Here is a 17,515-nt window from a genome sequence, read left to right on the forward strand (position 1 = left end):
AGAAAAGCGGAACCAAAAAACCGGAACCCGGGTGTTTCCCAGATCTTCACTTCCTGTTGTGTTTTTCTGCCTTTCAAACCAGGAAGATGGATTTGTTGTCGAACAAATGGATTGTATATTTGGCATTATGTCTGTTTGTCGCTGGTAAGTTGAATTGTTAGACTGTCGAGTTTGTGGCGCTTTATGTCTAGCATTAGCTGAAGATGCTTGTCTTTTATTAGATTAGCTTGGTAAAGTTCCTTGTGCCGTAGCTAGCTGGATGCTAGGCTAGTTAGCCGTAGCAACTGCTGCACTGTTTGTCTTTCAAATCTCCGTTTTATGCAAGTTTAGAAATTGCGTTGAGGGATGGGGGTAATTTTAGTACAGTTGCATTCACAGAAGACTGAAAAATGACCGTATTTTGTCTTGTCAAAAGTCAGAGTTGACTTTTATGTCAATCAGAAATAACGCTGAAGCTAGCTTTTGTTTTGGCACACCGGCAAGAGATTGTTTGGCCGCTTTTAAGAAATCAGAACCACCTTTTAACTGGCTCTAATTCAGTGCCCTAAAGAACGTAGAGTATTTATACCGGATTTATGTAATTCTGCAGTAAACAATCACATTCCGGCGAGTACCGTACCGTTTGTGATCTGGGAAACCTTTTTAATCTGTTTAAGAAAACTCAAAAGGGCCTTTGATCGAGGCTAGTCTTATAACTTAAGGATGTTTATTCTATATAGAACAGAAAACATTTATTTAAACACAGTTTGTGAAGTTTGAATCTTAAATAAAGTACTTAGATTCATAAAATGTGGATTGCAAGGAATACGTGTTAAAACATGTGTTCATGTTAATTATGACATGAATACATGTAAAAGTAAAAACGTCCTGATTAGCGACTACTTTAATTAAATTATTTAAAAATATGATTTCTTCGCTGAAAAGTTCTGCATCGTAAACTCACAATCTTGTATATTTTTATTTTTTCAACATTAATGCAGGTTCTTCTTCTTGGCATTGCTAACAAAACAAACTATTTTGAATTATTTTAAACTATATACAATTTAAAATAATTCAGTTCAGGTTTGACCATTTTGTGATTTTATTTCTACATATATTTTGAACATTAGTTGTTCAAAGATAGTAAAATCCTTTAACAGAAGCGCCGAATCAGAAGCCAACTTCGCCATGGTGACTTGGCATCAGCGTGACGGCTCGTGATTTTCCGCAGAGTTGAGATTCACTTCCACGATATCAAACTAAACTTATTTATTTTTTATTTTATTTTAAAATACAAACATCACTTTCAGAGAGTCAAGGAGTGTAGTGTTGCGAAGAAGCAATTCCATATTTTCAATTTACAAGATGTAAAATAATAAAAATGAAAACAAATCACTAAATGTTGAGCAAAAGTCATTTTACTGCCTCTTTAATTTTTTTAAGGTTATAAACTTTGCTTAAGCTTTTATCTTAGATATGGACGTCATTACGCAGTTTTACGCCTGCTGAATGAATGCACTTTGTTATTAATGGAGAAACATAACATACATTTCTGAACTGGCTGCCATTTCTTATCCAGATTAATTTAATCTTGAGTTCTTGAGGACAATTTTTATTAGTAAAAATCTCCTTTAGATTTTAAAAGGACATTTTATTTTGTTGCTGTGATGCAAAATGGATTTATATCTGGACAGACATCGTCTTAAATGTAAATAAATAGTCAATATTTTTAGAACAACTGTAGTTTTGAAGCTATTTCTTCAAAAGTAGTTAACAAAGCTAATGTGGATTTATCCGTTTAATCGTTTTGAGGGGAAATAGGAGGAAAGTAATGTCTTATTCTAATCTGGAATTAGTTTTCAATTCCAGATATTATTTGTCACTTATTGTTGAAAATATTCATCCGTCTTTACATCCAGATGCTGTTTCTGGCTCCATATTTAAAGCAAAATCTGCCATAAATTTGCATTGTATCTTTAACTTTGATCATTGTAGTAAAACAATGACATTTTAACAAATGTATAATAGAGCATGTTAGTTTATCATTTGGTTTATACATTTTACACAACTGGTTATTTCAATGATAATGTCTGGAAAAGGGAGTTATCTGTGTTAAATATCAAAAAACCTCTGAAAATAGTCTTCTTCAATACATATAAATGTAAACTTAATTTTATTGGTTTTCTAATGATCACTTTGTGTTTTTTCTCTTTGCAGGTGTCAGTTGTAATTCAGTGGAAAACAAAATTTACGTCAAGCTCAACTACACTGTGCCGTGTGTGCGACTTCTTAATTCAACCCATCAAATAGGCTGTCAGTGTGAGTATAGCGGCACAAATATGTGGCTACAGCTGCTTCTGACATTCAAAATATAGGCAGCTTTTTATTTTTACACCACATAAAGTTGTTGCAGTTTATTTTAAAGGTGTTTTGTCCACCTCCTTATGATGAGTGCCAGTAATTATAGAGGTAATCACTGCTATTTCATTTTCTTTATGGTTTTGCTCTTTGACACCAACAACCGTGTGACTGTTGTGGATAGAGAGAGTGCTGTAAAGGTTAAAGGTCATAGTAAAACACATTCCTGCGATATAAATACTCAAGGATCATAATCTGATAAACTGTTCTTTCTGTGACAAAAACATCCCGAGAATTGATGCATTTTATTGATTTTTATAGTAAATTATTTGATGTAGTTGAAGATAAAGTCAGTTTTCAGGATGATTATTGTTGTGTTTTTGTTTTATTGCTCTTACTAATATTTAATTCTGTCTGTTTAGCATCTTTGTCAGGCGATGTTGGGGTGCTCCATGTGCTTGAGTCAGAAGAAAACCTGGACTTTGTGCTTCGTACTGGCCGCAATCCTCCTTACATGGTCATCATGGAGTCTTCACTCTTTAACAGGTACGGTTCGTCGGTGACCCGTCGCCAGAGGGCAGAGGTTTAGTAAAACGTAGAATATTTGTCTGTATATGAAAATGATTCATTATTAAAACTGAAAATTGCGCAAACTTGGTTTTCCAGTTCAAGGTTGGAGCTTTAAAACATTTATAAAAGAAACTGACATGACACTATGATAAACATGAAGGAGTCTTCGTGAATGTTCATGACATGACTGCTTTTAATGCAAAGTTGCATTGAAAGTAATGACACAATAAGAAATAAATCACTTAATTGTATGATAAATTAAAACAAGCTCAATAATTTCTACTTGCATGATTTATTGCGGGGCTGCACGGTGGCGCATTTGGTAGAGCTGTTGCCTTGCAGCAAGAAGGTTCTGGGTTTGATTCCTGGCCCCGGTCTTTCTGCATGGAGTTTGCATGTTCTCCCTGTTCATGGTGGATTTTCTCCGGGTACTCCGGTTTCCTCCCACAGTCCAAAAACATGACTGTCAGGTTAATTGGCCTCTCCAAATTGTCCCTAGGTGTGAGTGTGTGTGTGCATGGTTGTGTGTCCTGTGTGTCTCTGTGTTGCCCTGCAACAGACTGGACCTGTCCAGGGTGAACCTGCCTCTCACCCAGAACGTTACCTGGAGAGGAACAAGCAACCCTCATGACCCCACTAAGGGACAAGGGTGTAAAGAAAATGGATGGATGGATGATTTATTGCTTTTCTCTTTTTTCTCTTTTCTACCAAAAACTGGATGATAAAAATATTCAGTCTGGTGTTTTGGTCTCAATTGGTCCTTTTTCCTAAAGGATCATGTTGTTTACAAAGACTTCATAATTCACTTTATTTTTTGTTTCTGTTGTTGTATTGATTTATTTTGGATATTTAAAATGTTTTCCAGTGTTAAATGTTCATTAGAATTTGAAGTTTATGAATTTTGGAGAATATTTTCTTGCATTATTTTGCCATTATATTGCCTGAAAATGGCCTGAAAAAACAATATTATCATTTATTGCTATAATTTCGAGACAATTTATCACCCTGCAAAATGAGTTATTGTGACAGGTCTAATTAAAAGTGAATTAAACGTGTCAGCTTTGCATTATTCTGTGAATAATGACATTTTAATGCAAAGTTGCATTAAATCTTGCGCTAAAAGTAAATTAATAGTGTCATTATTTACCAATTAACATTAAGAAACATTCATGAAAACTCCTTCATGTGTATGACAGTCATGTCAGTCTTATGCACACCCCTTCAAATAAAGTGTTACCAAACTAATCTTATGTATACTGAAAAAAAACTAAGTCTAAAAGTGGAAGGTAAAACACAAAGTATTCATCTTTTATCAACCATGTCTGCCACTTTTATTCAGTTTTATAGTGAATACGAGCGCAAACATCCACTAGTTCTCCTCCAGAACAAATTTTAGTGAACTTATTTAGTAAACTTTGCAGTAGAAAAACATTTCCAAACATGTTTTAGGAATAAAAACCGAACGAGACGAATCCTGTATATATAATTTAGTTCCTGTGTTGAACTGTCGTCCGTCAGATCCGTCATGATGAAGCTGAAGAACGGCTCCGGCAGGGTGGCCGGCGTCGCTGTGGTGGAGCCCACCTCCAACCCACCGGAGGGCTTCTCCCCTCACACTCGCTGTCCCAACGAGAACACAGGTGGGTTGGACGTGTTGCCATGGAAACGGAAAAGGCAAAGCGTCAAAGTAAAACCGATTACTTTAGGTTGAGTTCTTGGGATCGTTTTGTTTTTTGTAGCTAAAGTTCAGAAGAGATGGAGTTCCAATACTTTGCTTAATGTAAGTTAAGACATTACTCCTTTGCAGAGTTTGGTAGTAACTGGTTACGTTTACTTGAGTAATTTTATTATGAAGTATTTCTCCTCTTACTTGAGTAAAATTTCTGGATTTTCTACCCACTGAATGAAAACCAAACATGTTTTGACCAAAAACTCACCAGGTGCAGACACAGTTAGGATAATCTGGATGATTTTATTCACTTTTCCCCCTCTCCTCCCAGGTGTGTACTCGGAGAACTACGGTCCGGGTTTGGCCCACTGCAACACCACAAAGTGGAATCCCCTGGGCAACGGTTTATCCTACGAGGAGTTCGACTTTCCCATCTTCTCTATGAAAGACGACAACGACACACAGCTCATACGGCAGGTAAAGGCTCCAACAAGTAACTTATTTTTTTATTCAGTTCATAGCTATTCCAATGTTGCTGCACAAAATGACTTTGACCTTTAATATGTTTCACTGTTTAGTGACATGAGAGTATAAATCAGTTGTTAACAGGTTAGAAACACGTGAAATCGATGTGAAGATGTTTCTTTTTTATTGGCTGGTTTTAGGAATTAGGACAATTTTTAGCACAAAGAAAAAATGCAGATGTTGCACAGCAGCAGATTGTTTATGAAAAACAACAAAATCCAAATAGTTTTGATGTAGTTTCTTGTGCAAATGTTTTAGTATGCTTGAAATAAGACAAAACTAACTTAGAAATAACTTTTCAGCAAAAATAAAAGCTTGTTTTAAGTCAATAATTCCTTAATATTGATGGAAAAAAATATTAGTTCTAAGTGAAATAAACTGCCAGTGGAACAAGATGTTTTTCATCAATATCAAGGAAGTATTTCCTTAAATGAAGCTCCTATTTTTGCTGAAAAATTACCTATAAGTTAGTTTTGTCTTATTTCAACCGTGCTCAGATATTTGCACTAGGAGCTACACCAAAGTCAGATTTGCATCGTATTTCCCTTCTGTGTGAGAAACTACAAAGAAGCTGTGTTTTCTCTCTGCTTCTTTGGACGCAAAGCCACAGTTTGGTGATTGTGTTTGCTTCTCTCCGTTCTCAGTGCTACATGGACCACAACCGTCCCGTGAACGGCAGCCACCCTCAGTACCCTCTCTGCGCCATGCAGCTCTCCTCCCACATGTCCGCCGTCACCAACACGCCCACCTGCATGAGGAGAAACAGCATCAGCTTTAGCATGAGTAATGGTCAGCCTGGTAATCCCACAGCATCGCAAAAGTCAAAACAATGACTTAAGTACTCTTCCAGTACCGATGCGTGGTTGTTTTGAACTTTACTGGGCATTTCCTGGATTATTTATTCATCCTAAATGCTGTGATACGGTGAAAACATTTCATAAACTCGATTTATTGGTGATTATTGCTTCTAATCTATTATTTTTGCTTGCTTCTCCCGTTAGACATGGTGTGTGATCCTTTGAGTGACCAGAATATCTGGGCCCCTAGTAAACCTCTGAACACCACACAAAACGGCCACAAGGCAAATGAGAGTGTGATCATCGTATCAGCCAGGGTGAGTCTGAAACACAATAAGAAAGACTTTTACTTTCTCTGAAGCTGCCTGCTGATTCTCATGTGAGGGAAGCAGCTGCTGTCACATGACTGCAAGCGTAAGCTAGTGAATACGGTTGATCCAGCTTCATTTCTGTACATTTTTCTCGTGAAAAGACAGAATTTTCTGCGAATGTGTTGTTGAATTCACCTTTGAAAACACCCGATGGTCTGGAAATGTATTTTATTTTATTCCAAAAGGGGAAAATAAAAGTTAAAAACAAAAAAATTGTGATTGAATCTTGCATTACAGCAAAGCAAGGTAGATTTATTTCTGTAGCGCATTTCAGTAACAAGACAAATCAAAGTGCTTTAAATGATGAAAATGTAAAACGATAAACAAAAAAGATTTAATTGCAGAAGCAAAACAAAGAAATGAAGTTAAAAAATTGGAATAAAAGCTAATTTAAACAAATAACCTTGAGGTATCCCAGAAGCGACGTCTGTCTGCACTGATGAGAAATTACCTTCTTAAAAGAAATATATGTTCTTTTAAAATTCAAGCTAGTCAAAGTCCTACACTTTGTCCTACATTTCCCAGAATGCAACTGATAGCAGCTTGGAGTATTTTTTAAATAAACGTGGCGGAAAATATCTAATTTTCTCAGCATCTAATCATGTTGCGTGTGCTTTTTTTGTCGCTTTTACATAAACTACACATTTATGTAAAACAGAAACATTTATGTCTTCATATGTCTTCCTCATATCTAGAAGATTTCCTCCATTTTTGAACTTTTCATGTGGGAGTTTATAGCCACGTTATCAGCTGACAAGTTGTAGAATAAATAAATGAACCACCTGATTTTCCTCCTCTTTCGTGTCTGCAGCTCGACAGCAGGTCCTTTTTCTCTGAGATCGGCCCCGGGGCGGAGAGCGCGGCCTCGGGCCTCGTCACCCTGCTGGCGGCGGCTCACGCTCTGCGAAACGCCACGCAGGACGCTCAGCTGGACCGGACCATCTTCTACACTTTCTTCCACGGGGTTTGTTCACTCCCCGTCTTTAACAAGCACCAAGTTTGATTTACTTTCTGCATGTTAAACCGCCGTTTTACTTTAAACCCAGGAAACGTTCGACTACATCGGCAGTTCGAAAATGGTTTACGATATGGAGAAAAATCAGTTCCCGATAGATCTGGACAACGTTCACTCTGTGCTGGAGATTGGACAGGTGCGTTTTGGAAAACTTGCTGTTTTGTCCTTCTTTATAAGTTGTGAGGCAAAATAAACCAGTTTCCAATTCTGCATGTTTCGTGCAATATTGATCCAAGACATCAATATCGGTGCTTAGTGCTGGGGGATATTATTATTATTATTGTAACGATTAATCTATTAATCGGGAAAAAAAATCTAGAGACATTCATTTAACCATATAAGCCTTTTTTATACAATATTAGAAACACATTAAAAGATGCAAGTAACTGTTTTTGAGTAAGAAAATGAACATTTTATTGCATAAAACACAATAACTGAGCTTTCCTTTTGTAAGTCTGAACTGAGACTTGAGGAGTTTTGGCTAAAACCAGTTGATAGAAAAAGTTGTTTTTATTTTGAATATAAAATGCATTTATTTTTCTACAGTTTTGACTTAAATGCTCTGAAAATGTTTTTTTTTTTTTACAGCAGATGGCCTGTTTTGAGTTTGTTCTCCAGTTGAAGATGAACAGATTACTAAATTAGTTGACAATTATTTCAGTAATCAATTAATTAATCTGAAGTTCGATATCAATATCTATCGCAATATTATACGAATAACTATTTTTGTCAGTATTTAATGTCTCTAAAGTTATTAGATGATATGTAAAGATATTAGAAGGTTGTTTTTGATTTTAGAAGGTTATTGTGATCAAACTTCATTCAACTGCTTTGGATAAATAAAATAGACATATTATTTTTAAACTAAAATATGAACTCATAATGAAAATAGACATTATTTATTATTATTATTATTATTATTATTATTATTATTATTATTATTATTATTATTATTATTAACCTTTATGTCATCTGAAAATCCAGTTGAGTTTAAAAATCTCTCTCGCAAGAGAATCCCAGACAATATTGGCTCAAATTCTTTTACTTATTCAAAATAAAAATATTTGCATTCAGATATAAATTTTAAATAGTTAATATATTTTTATAGTTTTATTGTGCAGCTCTATCAGGGTTTTAGATTTTTAAGAATCACAGCTTATGCTCTTGTGCAAACTGTGTTATTCTGATAGCAAAATTAATTCTTTTTTGTAATAATCAAATAGTTTTTCACCATTTACATTTTCTCCTGTCTGTTTGTGATGTTACCTTCATGTTATATTACTTGAGCGGCTTTATTTTTCCTTGTATATAAAGTAAGTGAAGTGAATTTATCTGCAGTGATTAATTATGTTTAATCGTCTTTTCCAGGTGGGATTTCATTCCAGCTCCAACCTCTGGCTCCACACGGATCCGGTCTCTATGAGGAACAGCAGCGTTCAGGAAGAGGTTTGTTCTGCATAAAACCAGAAGTTTACAGACTCCAAATAAAAACACATTTTCTTTCTCCTCTAAAGAGAGAAAAGCTTTGGTTGAGTTATATTACAGCTTTATTCGAGTATTATTATGACTTTATTCTCATATTTTGTTTAGTTTTTCTCAATTCCCCTAATAGTCCATCATGGAAACCAGAGATTCTTTCTGACAGCAGAAGAGAAACTCGCAGACAGCGACAGAAAAGAGTCGCTCCTCATATTTATAGTTATTGACGGGTTTAGACTCATCCGGTGAGTCAGTCTGCAGCAGCTCTGCTGTTTCACTGAGGTTTCTTTCATGCTGCTTTTGCACAGTCTGGTCCTTATAACTGATAATAAATGTGTTAAATTGACCCCAAAATGTTATGAAAACTAAACGCCTTTCTGAAAATGCTAAATTCTTTTTACGTTCTGGATTTAATATGCATAACATCTTTTTTCTAAAACCAAAAAATTGGATTACTTGGTTGATTTTAGTTTTCTTTTTTTTTTGGCTGGCAAATCACTGATTTTGCCCACATGACAAAAAGTTTAGACACCCCTGCTTTAGAAAGCAAGGTGACTCTTTATTTGACTGAGTGTGCATAAGACTGACATGACACTGTTATAAACATGACATAACACCTGTTATTAACATGAAGGAATCTTTATAAACGTTTATAATGGTTGAATAAAGTGTGATTTGGTAAATAATGACACTTTTAATGCAACGTTTACACTTTTCAAGAACTTTTCATGCAAATTTTAATGGAACTTTGATTTAAAAGTGTAATTATTTACAGAGTGATACAAAGTTGACAAGTTTAATGGACTTTTAATGCAACTTTTAGTATAAATTTGCGATAAGAGTAATTATTTACCAAATAACACTTAATGACAACAGTTATAAACATTTATGAAGACTCCTTCTTTTCATGTTGGTCTTATGCACAACCCTTCAAATAAAGTGTTGCTGTCAGTAAATGTGTAGATGCAGAGATCACAGTTGGATTCCTCTTTGTTGCTCCGCCTCAGGTGAAGAACCTGATCGCCAACCTGAACTCGGCCGCTGCAGGTTTAAACGTCTCTGTGAAGGAACCCGGCGTCACCCAGCCGCTGCCGCCTTCGTCCTTCCAGAGGTTCCTGCGAGCCCGGCCGTTCCCCGGCGTCGTCATTGAGGACTACAACTCCAGCTTCTCCAACAAGTATTACTGTTTTCATTTAGAGCACTCTCTCTCTCTCTCTCTCTCTTTGGGGCATGTTGCTGCTGCTGGGTTTGGTGGCGTCGGATGCTGATTTGTGTCTGTGTGCAGGTACTTCCAGAGCATGTTTGACAACGCAGACAGTTTGAACGTCTTGTACCCTCCGAACCTGACGCCAGAGGAGCAGCTGAACCACGTCACGGACACCGCAAAGGTCAGAAGGTTTATGACTCGCTGTAGTTCAATAAAACACCCAAGTTGGACATTAAATCAATAACATTATATCATGATAAACCTGTGATCAATATTAATAGATAAAATTCATTATTTATAATATTCACTGAACTGCGATCCAGAACCGAAAGGTTTTAGCTGCTCAAAAAATTGAGCTCGCTGTTCGAGGAATCAGCTCACTCACTCTTTGGTTACCTAGCAACAACCTGCTGAGTAACTGGTGTTACCTAGCAACAACCTACTGAGTAACTGGTGGAACAACAGTTTAAGGAGAAAAATTGCTGTTCATTCTTTCATATGTTTTTTCAATCAATCATTCATTCATTTATCCATTCATACCAGCTGTGGTTGAGCTGCATCTATAATCTTAGTTTCTGTTTCTTCTCAGTCTCTGGCTGAAGTGGCCACCATGGTGGCTCGCGCTCTGTTTCTTCAGGCTGGAGGAGAGAAAACGCAGATCAGCAGCATTAATGCGGACGAACTCACGGTAAGACTGTGAACTGCTTTAATGAATTAAAATACTCAATACTGCAGTACAAGGTAAATTCATTCTTTTACACGTTTACTGTTTATTTTATTCACCTTTTCATAGCTTATGCATCTAAAACAAAAACTAGGTCGTCATTGAAAGTTGATTTATTAGTTGTGATGAAAATAAGATACACTATATTTTAAATTCTAGGTTTAGTTTATATTGATTTTAATTTTTTTTTTTTTTCACAAACTTTTCCATTCTGAAAGATTGATTTTTTTTTTTACCGTTTTATCACATCAAACTAACTCTGGTATCCGACAAGTAGACGCACAATGAATACAAAAAGTTTTGTTGATATAAAATGATGTTGGATATTCTCATGAAGGCTTTTGTCGTTTATCAGAAATGTTGTTATTTTGTCCCAGGTGAGCCGAATGCTGTACAGTTTCCTCATATCGTCGAATAACTCCTGGACACAAGAGATCATAGCCCCGAAGGACATTGTTCATCTCAGTAAGTTAGCTTTGTTTGTGTTTTGTTTTTTTTTAAACAAAAAATAAACATTTTTCTCTTCTTGATCAAAGTGCCTCAATGTAATAACGCTCCTGGATCTTTTCACGTTTTGTCTCATTATAACCACCAACTTTTTCATAATTATTTTGCTGCGACCAGCACAAAATAGTGCAAACTTTATGGCATAACATTGCTGCCATAAACCCTGAGGATGTGCAGTTTTTTTAAGCAATCACAAATGCACATTTGTTAATACAGTCGTTTCCATTTATTTGTGTGCACATGAACTCAAATAAGAGTAAAAAAAAGTGTTTAGTAACTGATCAAATTATCAGTCATTTAATATTTAAAAATTACTTCATCAGACGGACCAAAAATATTCATTACCGTATTTTCGGTCCATATATAAGGCGCACCGGGTTATAAGACACATTGTCGGTTTTTTGGAAAATTGAAGGTTTTTAGGTGCACCTTATAGTGCGGAAAATACGGTAAGTGGAAATTTTTTTTTTTTTTTTTTTTAAATAAAAATGTGAATAATTCATATAAGTAACAAAAAATAACAAAGTCAGGCAAAAGAAAATGTTTCCAAATAAGTTTCTTTCTATAAAAAACTTGGGAAATTGCAGGTGTGTCTCTGTATCTGGTGAAATTTTGTTTTTCATTCAGTGGGTAGAAAATCCAGAAATTTGACTCGAGTAAGAGTAGAGATGCTTCTTAATAAAATGTACATTTTTCCAAAAAAAGCTACTCAAGTAAATGTAATTGAGTAAATGTAACTAGCTACTGGCCAACTCTGCAACCAGAGGAGGATGAAGGATAACAAGAAATTAAGGAAAATGAAAGAAAAATTTACAAACTTTTTGTTTCCTTACCTCCTTGTTCTTCTTCTTTTCTTTGAATCAGCACAATAATAATAACAATATACGTCTTTTAAAAGCAGACAGCGTACAACTCAAACATGAACAACACAATTTCATCTGCTGTACCAGATGGCAGCAGAAGCTAATTTGGATCCTCAGTCACTTACAACATAAATATACAATATAAATGTACGAAGTGCTGCGTTTCTGTGAATAAATGCAATCAGAAGAGTATGCGCCGTTTTGATCGCTTCACAGGCTCCTCAGGGTTTTTGGCAGGAATGTGATGCCATAAAAATTATGACATAGAATGAAAATGGTTGAGACCTTTTTACCTATTTATTTATCATATTTTTAATTTATTTATTAATTACTATATTTACTTACTTAGTCTTAACATCCCAGTTGTTCTGAGTTTCTTTGAGATTTTAGGTTTTTTTTTTCTTCATTTGTGCTCAATGACATTTAAAGGAATTCTGAATAAAATCCAGTGGAGCCCTTTTCCTTTAAAAGTCACCAGATTAGTAAATAATTAACTTTCTGGGTTACGATGTGAGAAAATGTGCAAATTCAGGGGTTAAGTAATCATTTTCCAAGCCACTGAGTTAAAGTACTTTGGATATTTATGGTGATTAAAACAGACTTTTCTCTCAGACAACAACACGGTGAACTTCTACATCAGTGTGGAGCAGCAGGCCAGCTTACCGACTATTCTGGCCAAGTACCTGTTGGCTAACCTGACTGGGAGCGTCGTCAACGTGACGCAGGAAAACTGCAGGAACCAGAAAGAGAGCGAAGACGACAAGGACAGCAAGCATGTGAGATTAACAGCTGCTTTTATGCACAAACTTTGACTTAATTCTGATAATTCTGCAGAAATCAAGCAAATTTAAAGGTTGCAGTAAAATTAGAATGACAAGAAAGGAAAACATGTAGTTCTTAGGAATAACAATTTAATGTAATTTCTTAGTTTTTTCTGTTAAACAACCATAACACATTTATTTACCTCCTCCAAACTTCTTCTTCTTCTTCCCTTAGTTGTACAACTACATCTGGGTTCAGGGCGCAGCGCTCCCTAACAGTACGGAGCGGGACGGATTCTGCGTCCGCTCCACGGTGCATTTGTCCAGAGCCATGTCCCCGGCCTTCGAGCTGGAGAACTACACTACCAGCGAGTATTCGACATGGACGGAGTCCAGGTGGAAGGAAATCAAAGGACGCATATTCCTGGTGGCCAGCCATGACCTGGAGGTAAATCAGTTATTGATTTTTAAAATTATTTATTCTGATGTAAACAAATCAGGTGAACAGACACAGAAACAAAGCAAAATGAGCAGAAAGAGACAGTCCATTGCTGTCATTTGTTCATATGTTTCATTTTTTAAATTTTAGCCTGATTTTTAAGTCCAACACTGCTGACAAAGAGGCTAGCTTTCTGGAGCTTATAGATGAAACTCATCTAATGTCTTCTATTCGGAAAGTTCTAGAAAAATCTAGAAATATACATTTGAAATGTCTCAGTAGAAGTATTTGTAGGAATCCTGGGCGTATGAGTCTGTTTCATGTCACCTTTTTATGCAGGAGTCTGTCAGAATCACCTGAAACTCCAAACATTTTCTGTCTTGAGTCTTGACGTTTTGCAGCAGAACATACCTGAACTACCAGCGATAATGCAGCTCCATGCAATAAACATAAATCTGTCCAGATGTGACAGAGCCGGATCGTATTTCTTGAAGGCGTTTCAAGTCTCTGCACGCTCACCGCAGCATCGGGCCGAACAGAATCAGGGCCCCTCATCTGCTATCACCTCCTCACTTCAGGTGGAATTTTAAATAGGGACTCCTTGCACAACGTGTCGGTTAAATTTAATGGATCCAAACTTTTCCCCCTCAGAGCAGAGAACAGAAAGCGGTTACCCTGCTCACAGTTAGCTTTAGTCTTTAGCTTCGACCGAAAACGATTAGAGATGACAAGAGAACGGTGACGGATTTATGTAAAATGACAGTAATAGGATGACTACACAGTGCAGTCCAGTCCAAACATCTTCAATCTTTTGTTGTTTATATTTTTCATCCAAGCAGCCAGACTTTCTTTTAATCTATTAAAGTGATTTTGATCAGCAGGTAACTTGCTTTCACTTATTTTTAAGTTTCCAAAAATAAGGTGTTTTTTGGAAACCCCTTATTTTAAAAAGGGTTTCCAAAATGCTAGTGCTAAAGCCTGGCTGCTTCGTACCAATTTTTTTAACTCCGATGTTGGAAAATATATATTTCGGTGCCTTTTTTAGTTATGTGACTTGGCAAAAGTTATGCTTGAAATTTTTAGTTAAAATATGCCTCTTTTATTTATCTAAAGCAGTTGTATAATGTTTGATGACATAAACAATACAAGTACATAAATATCAATGGTATTCACTGTAGTACTTCCTCCAGAACTAGCAACATTAGCTTAGCTATTGTAGCTTTTATGTGCTAGCTAAGACGGACATGTAGCCTACATGTTTTTTACCACTTGTTCTTACTCTGCCAGTCACCAGAAGCTTGTTATTCACATGGAGAGTTCGTAGTTCCTTTACAAATCTGATGAGACATGGATTTCAGGCCCTGGAAGCTCCTCCATGGTGGAAACACTCTTCCTGTTCAGTAGTAGAAGATCAGAGGCAGATTGTTCACATCGTCAGACATGTTTTCATTCTTCATATGGGTTAATCCTGACAGCAGCCATTTTGTTGATATACCTTTTTCTTGCACTTTGGTGAAGAGTGTCAATATGCTTTCCTTTTGTTGGTTCATCTGCGTTTGCCTACCAAAATGGCGTGGATCACTTCTTCCTGTTCAGACTTCTGCATTCTGGCCCTTCAACTTAAGCTCTTTCTCCTGCAGATGCTGACGCTCGGCGTGGGGATCGGCGTGCTGCTCTCCTCCCTCCTGCTGACCTACATCATGAGCTCCAAGGCCGACATCCTCTTCAGCTCGGGCAGGGAGCCCACCAGCGCCACCTACTGATCTGCAGGGAGTCGTCTCCGGCCCGCCACCACTACACTCCTCCTCCTACTACTTCAATAACCGCTAGTACTACTTCTGTCCCACGCAGACTTTAAAACTCAGCAAGCGAAGGTACACAAACCTCGGCTGAACTCGGGGCGCCGGTTCTGACTCCGTGTTCATGGACTCGCTTAGGTGAGGTTTGACGTCAGGACCGGAGTGGACCGGATGGATCTGGACTCTTCAGGAACAGGAAACACTGGTTGGGCACCAGCGGCGCCCTGTCAGTGGACAAGATGTTTATATTTCTCTGGATTTTTTTGTTTTGGTTTTCACCTTTTTAATGTCGAGGAATGTTTTTGTTTACTGTGTCACGGGACCGGCACTAAGCAGTGAGCGTGTGAGAAGCTGCCTGATTGATTTAGAGTAATTTTGTGTGTGTGTGTGTGTGTGTGTGTGTGTGTGTGTGTGTGTGCGCGCGTCTGCGTGCGTGTGTGTGTGTGAACTTTGGGGATTGCAATGGTATGTGCAATACTGTAGCCGTCTTCTGTGTAAATGTAGTTAAATTATCAGCTGTAATGATTCAAAAACCACTTCTTGAGCCAATGATTGGTTAGTAAAAATCAAATTTATGCTTTAAACTGACCTAGAAAGGATGATGTTAGGACATTTATACTGTTTATGCCACTACATGTAGGTGTAGTGTTTTATTTCTTTTAACATTCGGAGGGGAGAAGATCTTGATCCAGCTGGAAAAAATCTGGAAATTTTGAGTTTTAATACTGAAGATGTTCCTGGTACTTTTGCTCTGCACTCCCTTGAAATCCTCTTTTTTGTTTTCCAACAATCTTAGAATAACTTTTTGGAGATTTTGACCATTTTGTAGATGAAATGGCTGGAATAAAACATGCATTGTGAGATCTTGAAGACAAAAAAAAATAAACAAACATTTGCTTCTTCTTTTTTTAATTTTTAACTCCAAGGCTTTGGTGTGTTTTTAATGTCTTACATGTTGCAGCTATTTGAAACAAATGCTTTACGCTGATAGTGGAGCTTTATAAACTGCTGTAATAATACTGTGGCTTCTGTTTTACCACATAACCCATAAAAGCTGGTTTGGATCCGTGTCGTTTTATTAGAACTCGCATGTTTTCCAGCTTCCTTTATGACCTTATGTGGACACAGGATTCCCGCAGCCACATCCAAAGCGGCTCGTTAGTTAGCAGCTTTCGGCGACACCTGCTTGCTTTAATAGGATTAATATTTAGCGAGAACAAGGCGGCAGTGTTGATGTTCTGCAGGGAAACGGTCACCATGACGACACAACGCTGCCCAGGTTGGCTAACGATTCAACAACAGACTCACTTGATACTTGGATCATCGTGTTTAGAAACTTTCTTGCACAGCATTAATGTTTTTTTTTAACCATTTCCTCTCCAAAACGTCTTAATATTTTGTTTACAAACTGTCAGATTTGATCCGGATCAACAGTTTTTCAGGCTTTCTGAAGTTTTTTCTGCTGATTTTTTTTAATCTAATTTTTGAGAATGAGAATTTATTTTTGATGGGGTCCCTACTTTACATTTCTACTTTTAGTAAGATTATTTTAAGTTTTTGACATTAAACTACACAGTAGGTCTAAATTACAGCATGTTAATGGGAAACTTTGTGTCAAAATCACAATTGAAGTTTGACCCTCCTACATAAATAAATGTTGCAGTTCATTCATGATTGCAATACATTACATGAATAAAAAATTAATGCTAGCAAACTTTTTAAAATTCATATCAAACAGTAATGAGATTCATTTTGGTCTGAAGATAACGCAGCATGTTTACTTAGTTGAGTCTAGCACATGATTTACTATAAAAATTAATAAATAAATGCAGCTGCTCTTTTATTTAGAAACTACCAACCATATATAATTGACTAATGTGAATATAAATAAATGAAAAATACATATTTTCTGGCTGATATGCATTTATGCCTTTTTTAATGTTGGAATATTTTCTAAAGATTGTAATTAAATAATGAAAAAAATAAAATTCTGAAAGTTATAAATTATGCTTTTAAGCTAAAGCTTTGAAGCTCTATTAAATTTCACTTAAGGAAAATATTTTTTGTCTAATACATGTGTGAAAGTATAACGATCTTCAATATTTTCTAAATATTTTTATTAAAAATAAATTTAGAGGAAAAGTTGAAAATACATTAATTATGCTAAAACTTTGAAGTTCTTTTCTAAAATTGACTAAAGAAAAACAAAGTAGTTTAGTTAAAATAATTCAATTCAATATTTTCCGAAAAAAGATCTATTTTGTTTTAAAACAAATATTGGGATAAATATTTTTATGGATATAAACTAATATCTAGCCAATATAACGTCATATGTTGCGTTAAGTGGGTCATTGGGGCCCCCACTCCCTAAACTTTATGCAGATATTAATTGTATTTTATGACGTCAAACTACGCATTCCTTTCAAATGAGGAATTTAACGCGTTGCGGTGG

General features: G+C 36.3%; 1 protein-coding gene across 3 annotated transcripts; it reads left to right on the forward strand.

Annotated features, from left to right (window-relative positions):
* Positions 1-2: 2 nt before the first annotated feature.
* Positions 3-15,970, forward strand: ncstn (nicastrin). Of its 3 annotated transcripts, none has more exons than XM_008434003.3 (17): positions 3-144; positions 2,197-2,298; positions 2,760-2,883; positions 4,426-4,547; positions 4,908-5,053; positions 5,746-5,899; positions 6,103-6,215; positions 7,081-7,233; positions 7,316-7,420; positions 8,653-8,730; positions 9,771-9,940; positions 10,049-10,151; positions 10,560-10,658; positions 11,072-11,159; positions 12,677-12,840; positions 13,061-13,273; positions 14,905-15,970. In XM_008434003.3, exons 1-17 carry the CDS (start codon positions 87-89, stop codon positions 15,025-15,027), a joined length of 2,115 nt encoding a protein of 704 aa, XP_008432225.2. In that variant the 5' UTR covers positions 3-86; the 3' UTR covers positions 15,028-15,970. The 3 variants fall into 3 exon arrangements, with proteins under 3 accessions (XP_008432225.2, XP_008432226.2, XP_008432227.2); XM_008434004.3 differs by having other exon boundaries at positions 5,746-5,890; XM_008434005.3 differs by having other exon boundaries at positions 5,746-5,884.
* The last annotated feature ends 1,545 nt before the right edge of the window (positions 15,971-17,515 follow it).

Source organism: Poecilia reticulata, chromosome 17 (genome assembly GCF_904066995.2).
Source record: "Poecilia reticulata chromosome 17, P_reticulata-male-v2, whole genome shotgun sequence".
NCBI classification, from domain to species: Eukaryota; Metazoa; Chordata; class Actinopteri; order Cyprinodontiformes; family Poeciliidae; genus Poecilia; species Poecilia reticulata.

Excerpts from the sequence above, each read along its gene's own strand:
- ncstn (XM_008434003.3), top strand. The coding sequence starts at position 87 with ATGGATTTGTTGTCGAACAAATGGATTGTATATTTGGCATTATGTCTG. Across the intron at positions 7,234-7,315 it reads TCTACACTTTCTTCCACGGG|GAAACGTTCGACTACATCGG; the intron begins GTTTGTTCACTC and ends CTTTAAACCCAG. Across the intron at positions 7,421-8,652 it reads CTGTGCTGGAGATTGGACAG|GTGGGATTTCATTCCAGCTC; the intron begins GTGCGTTTTGGA and ends CGTCTTTTCCAG.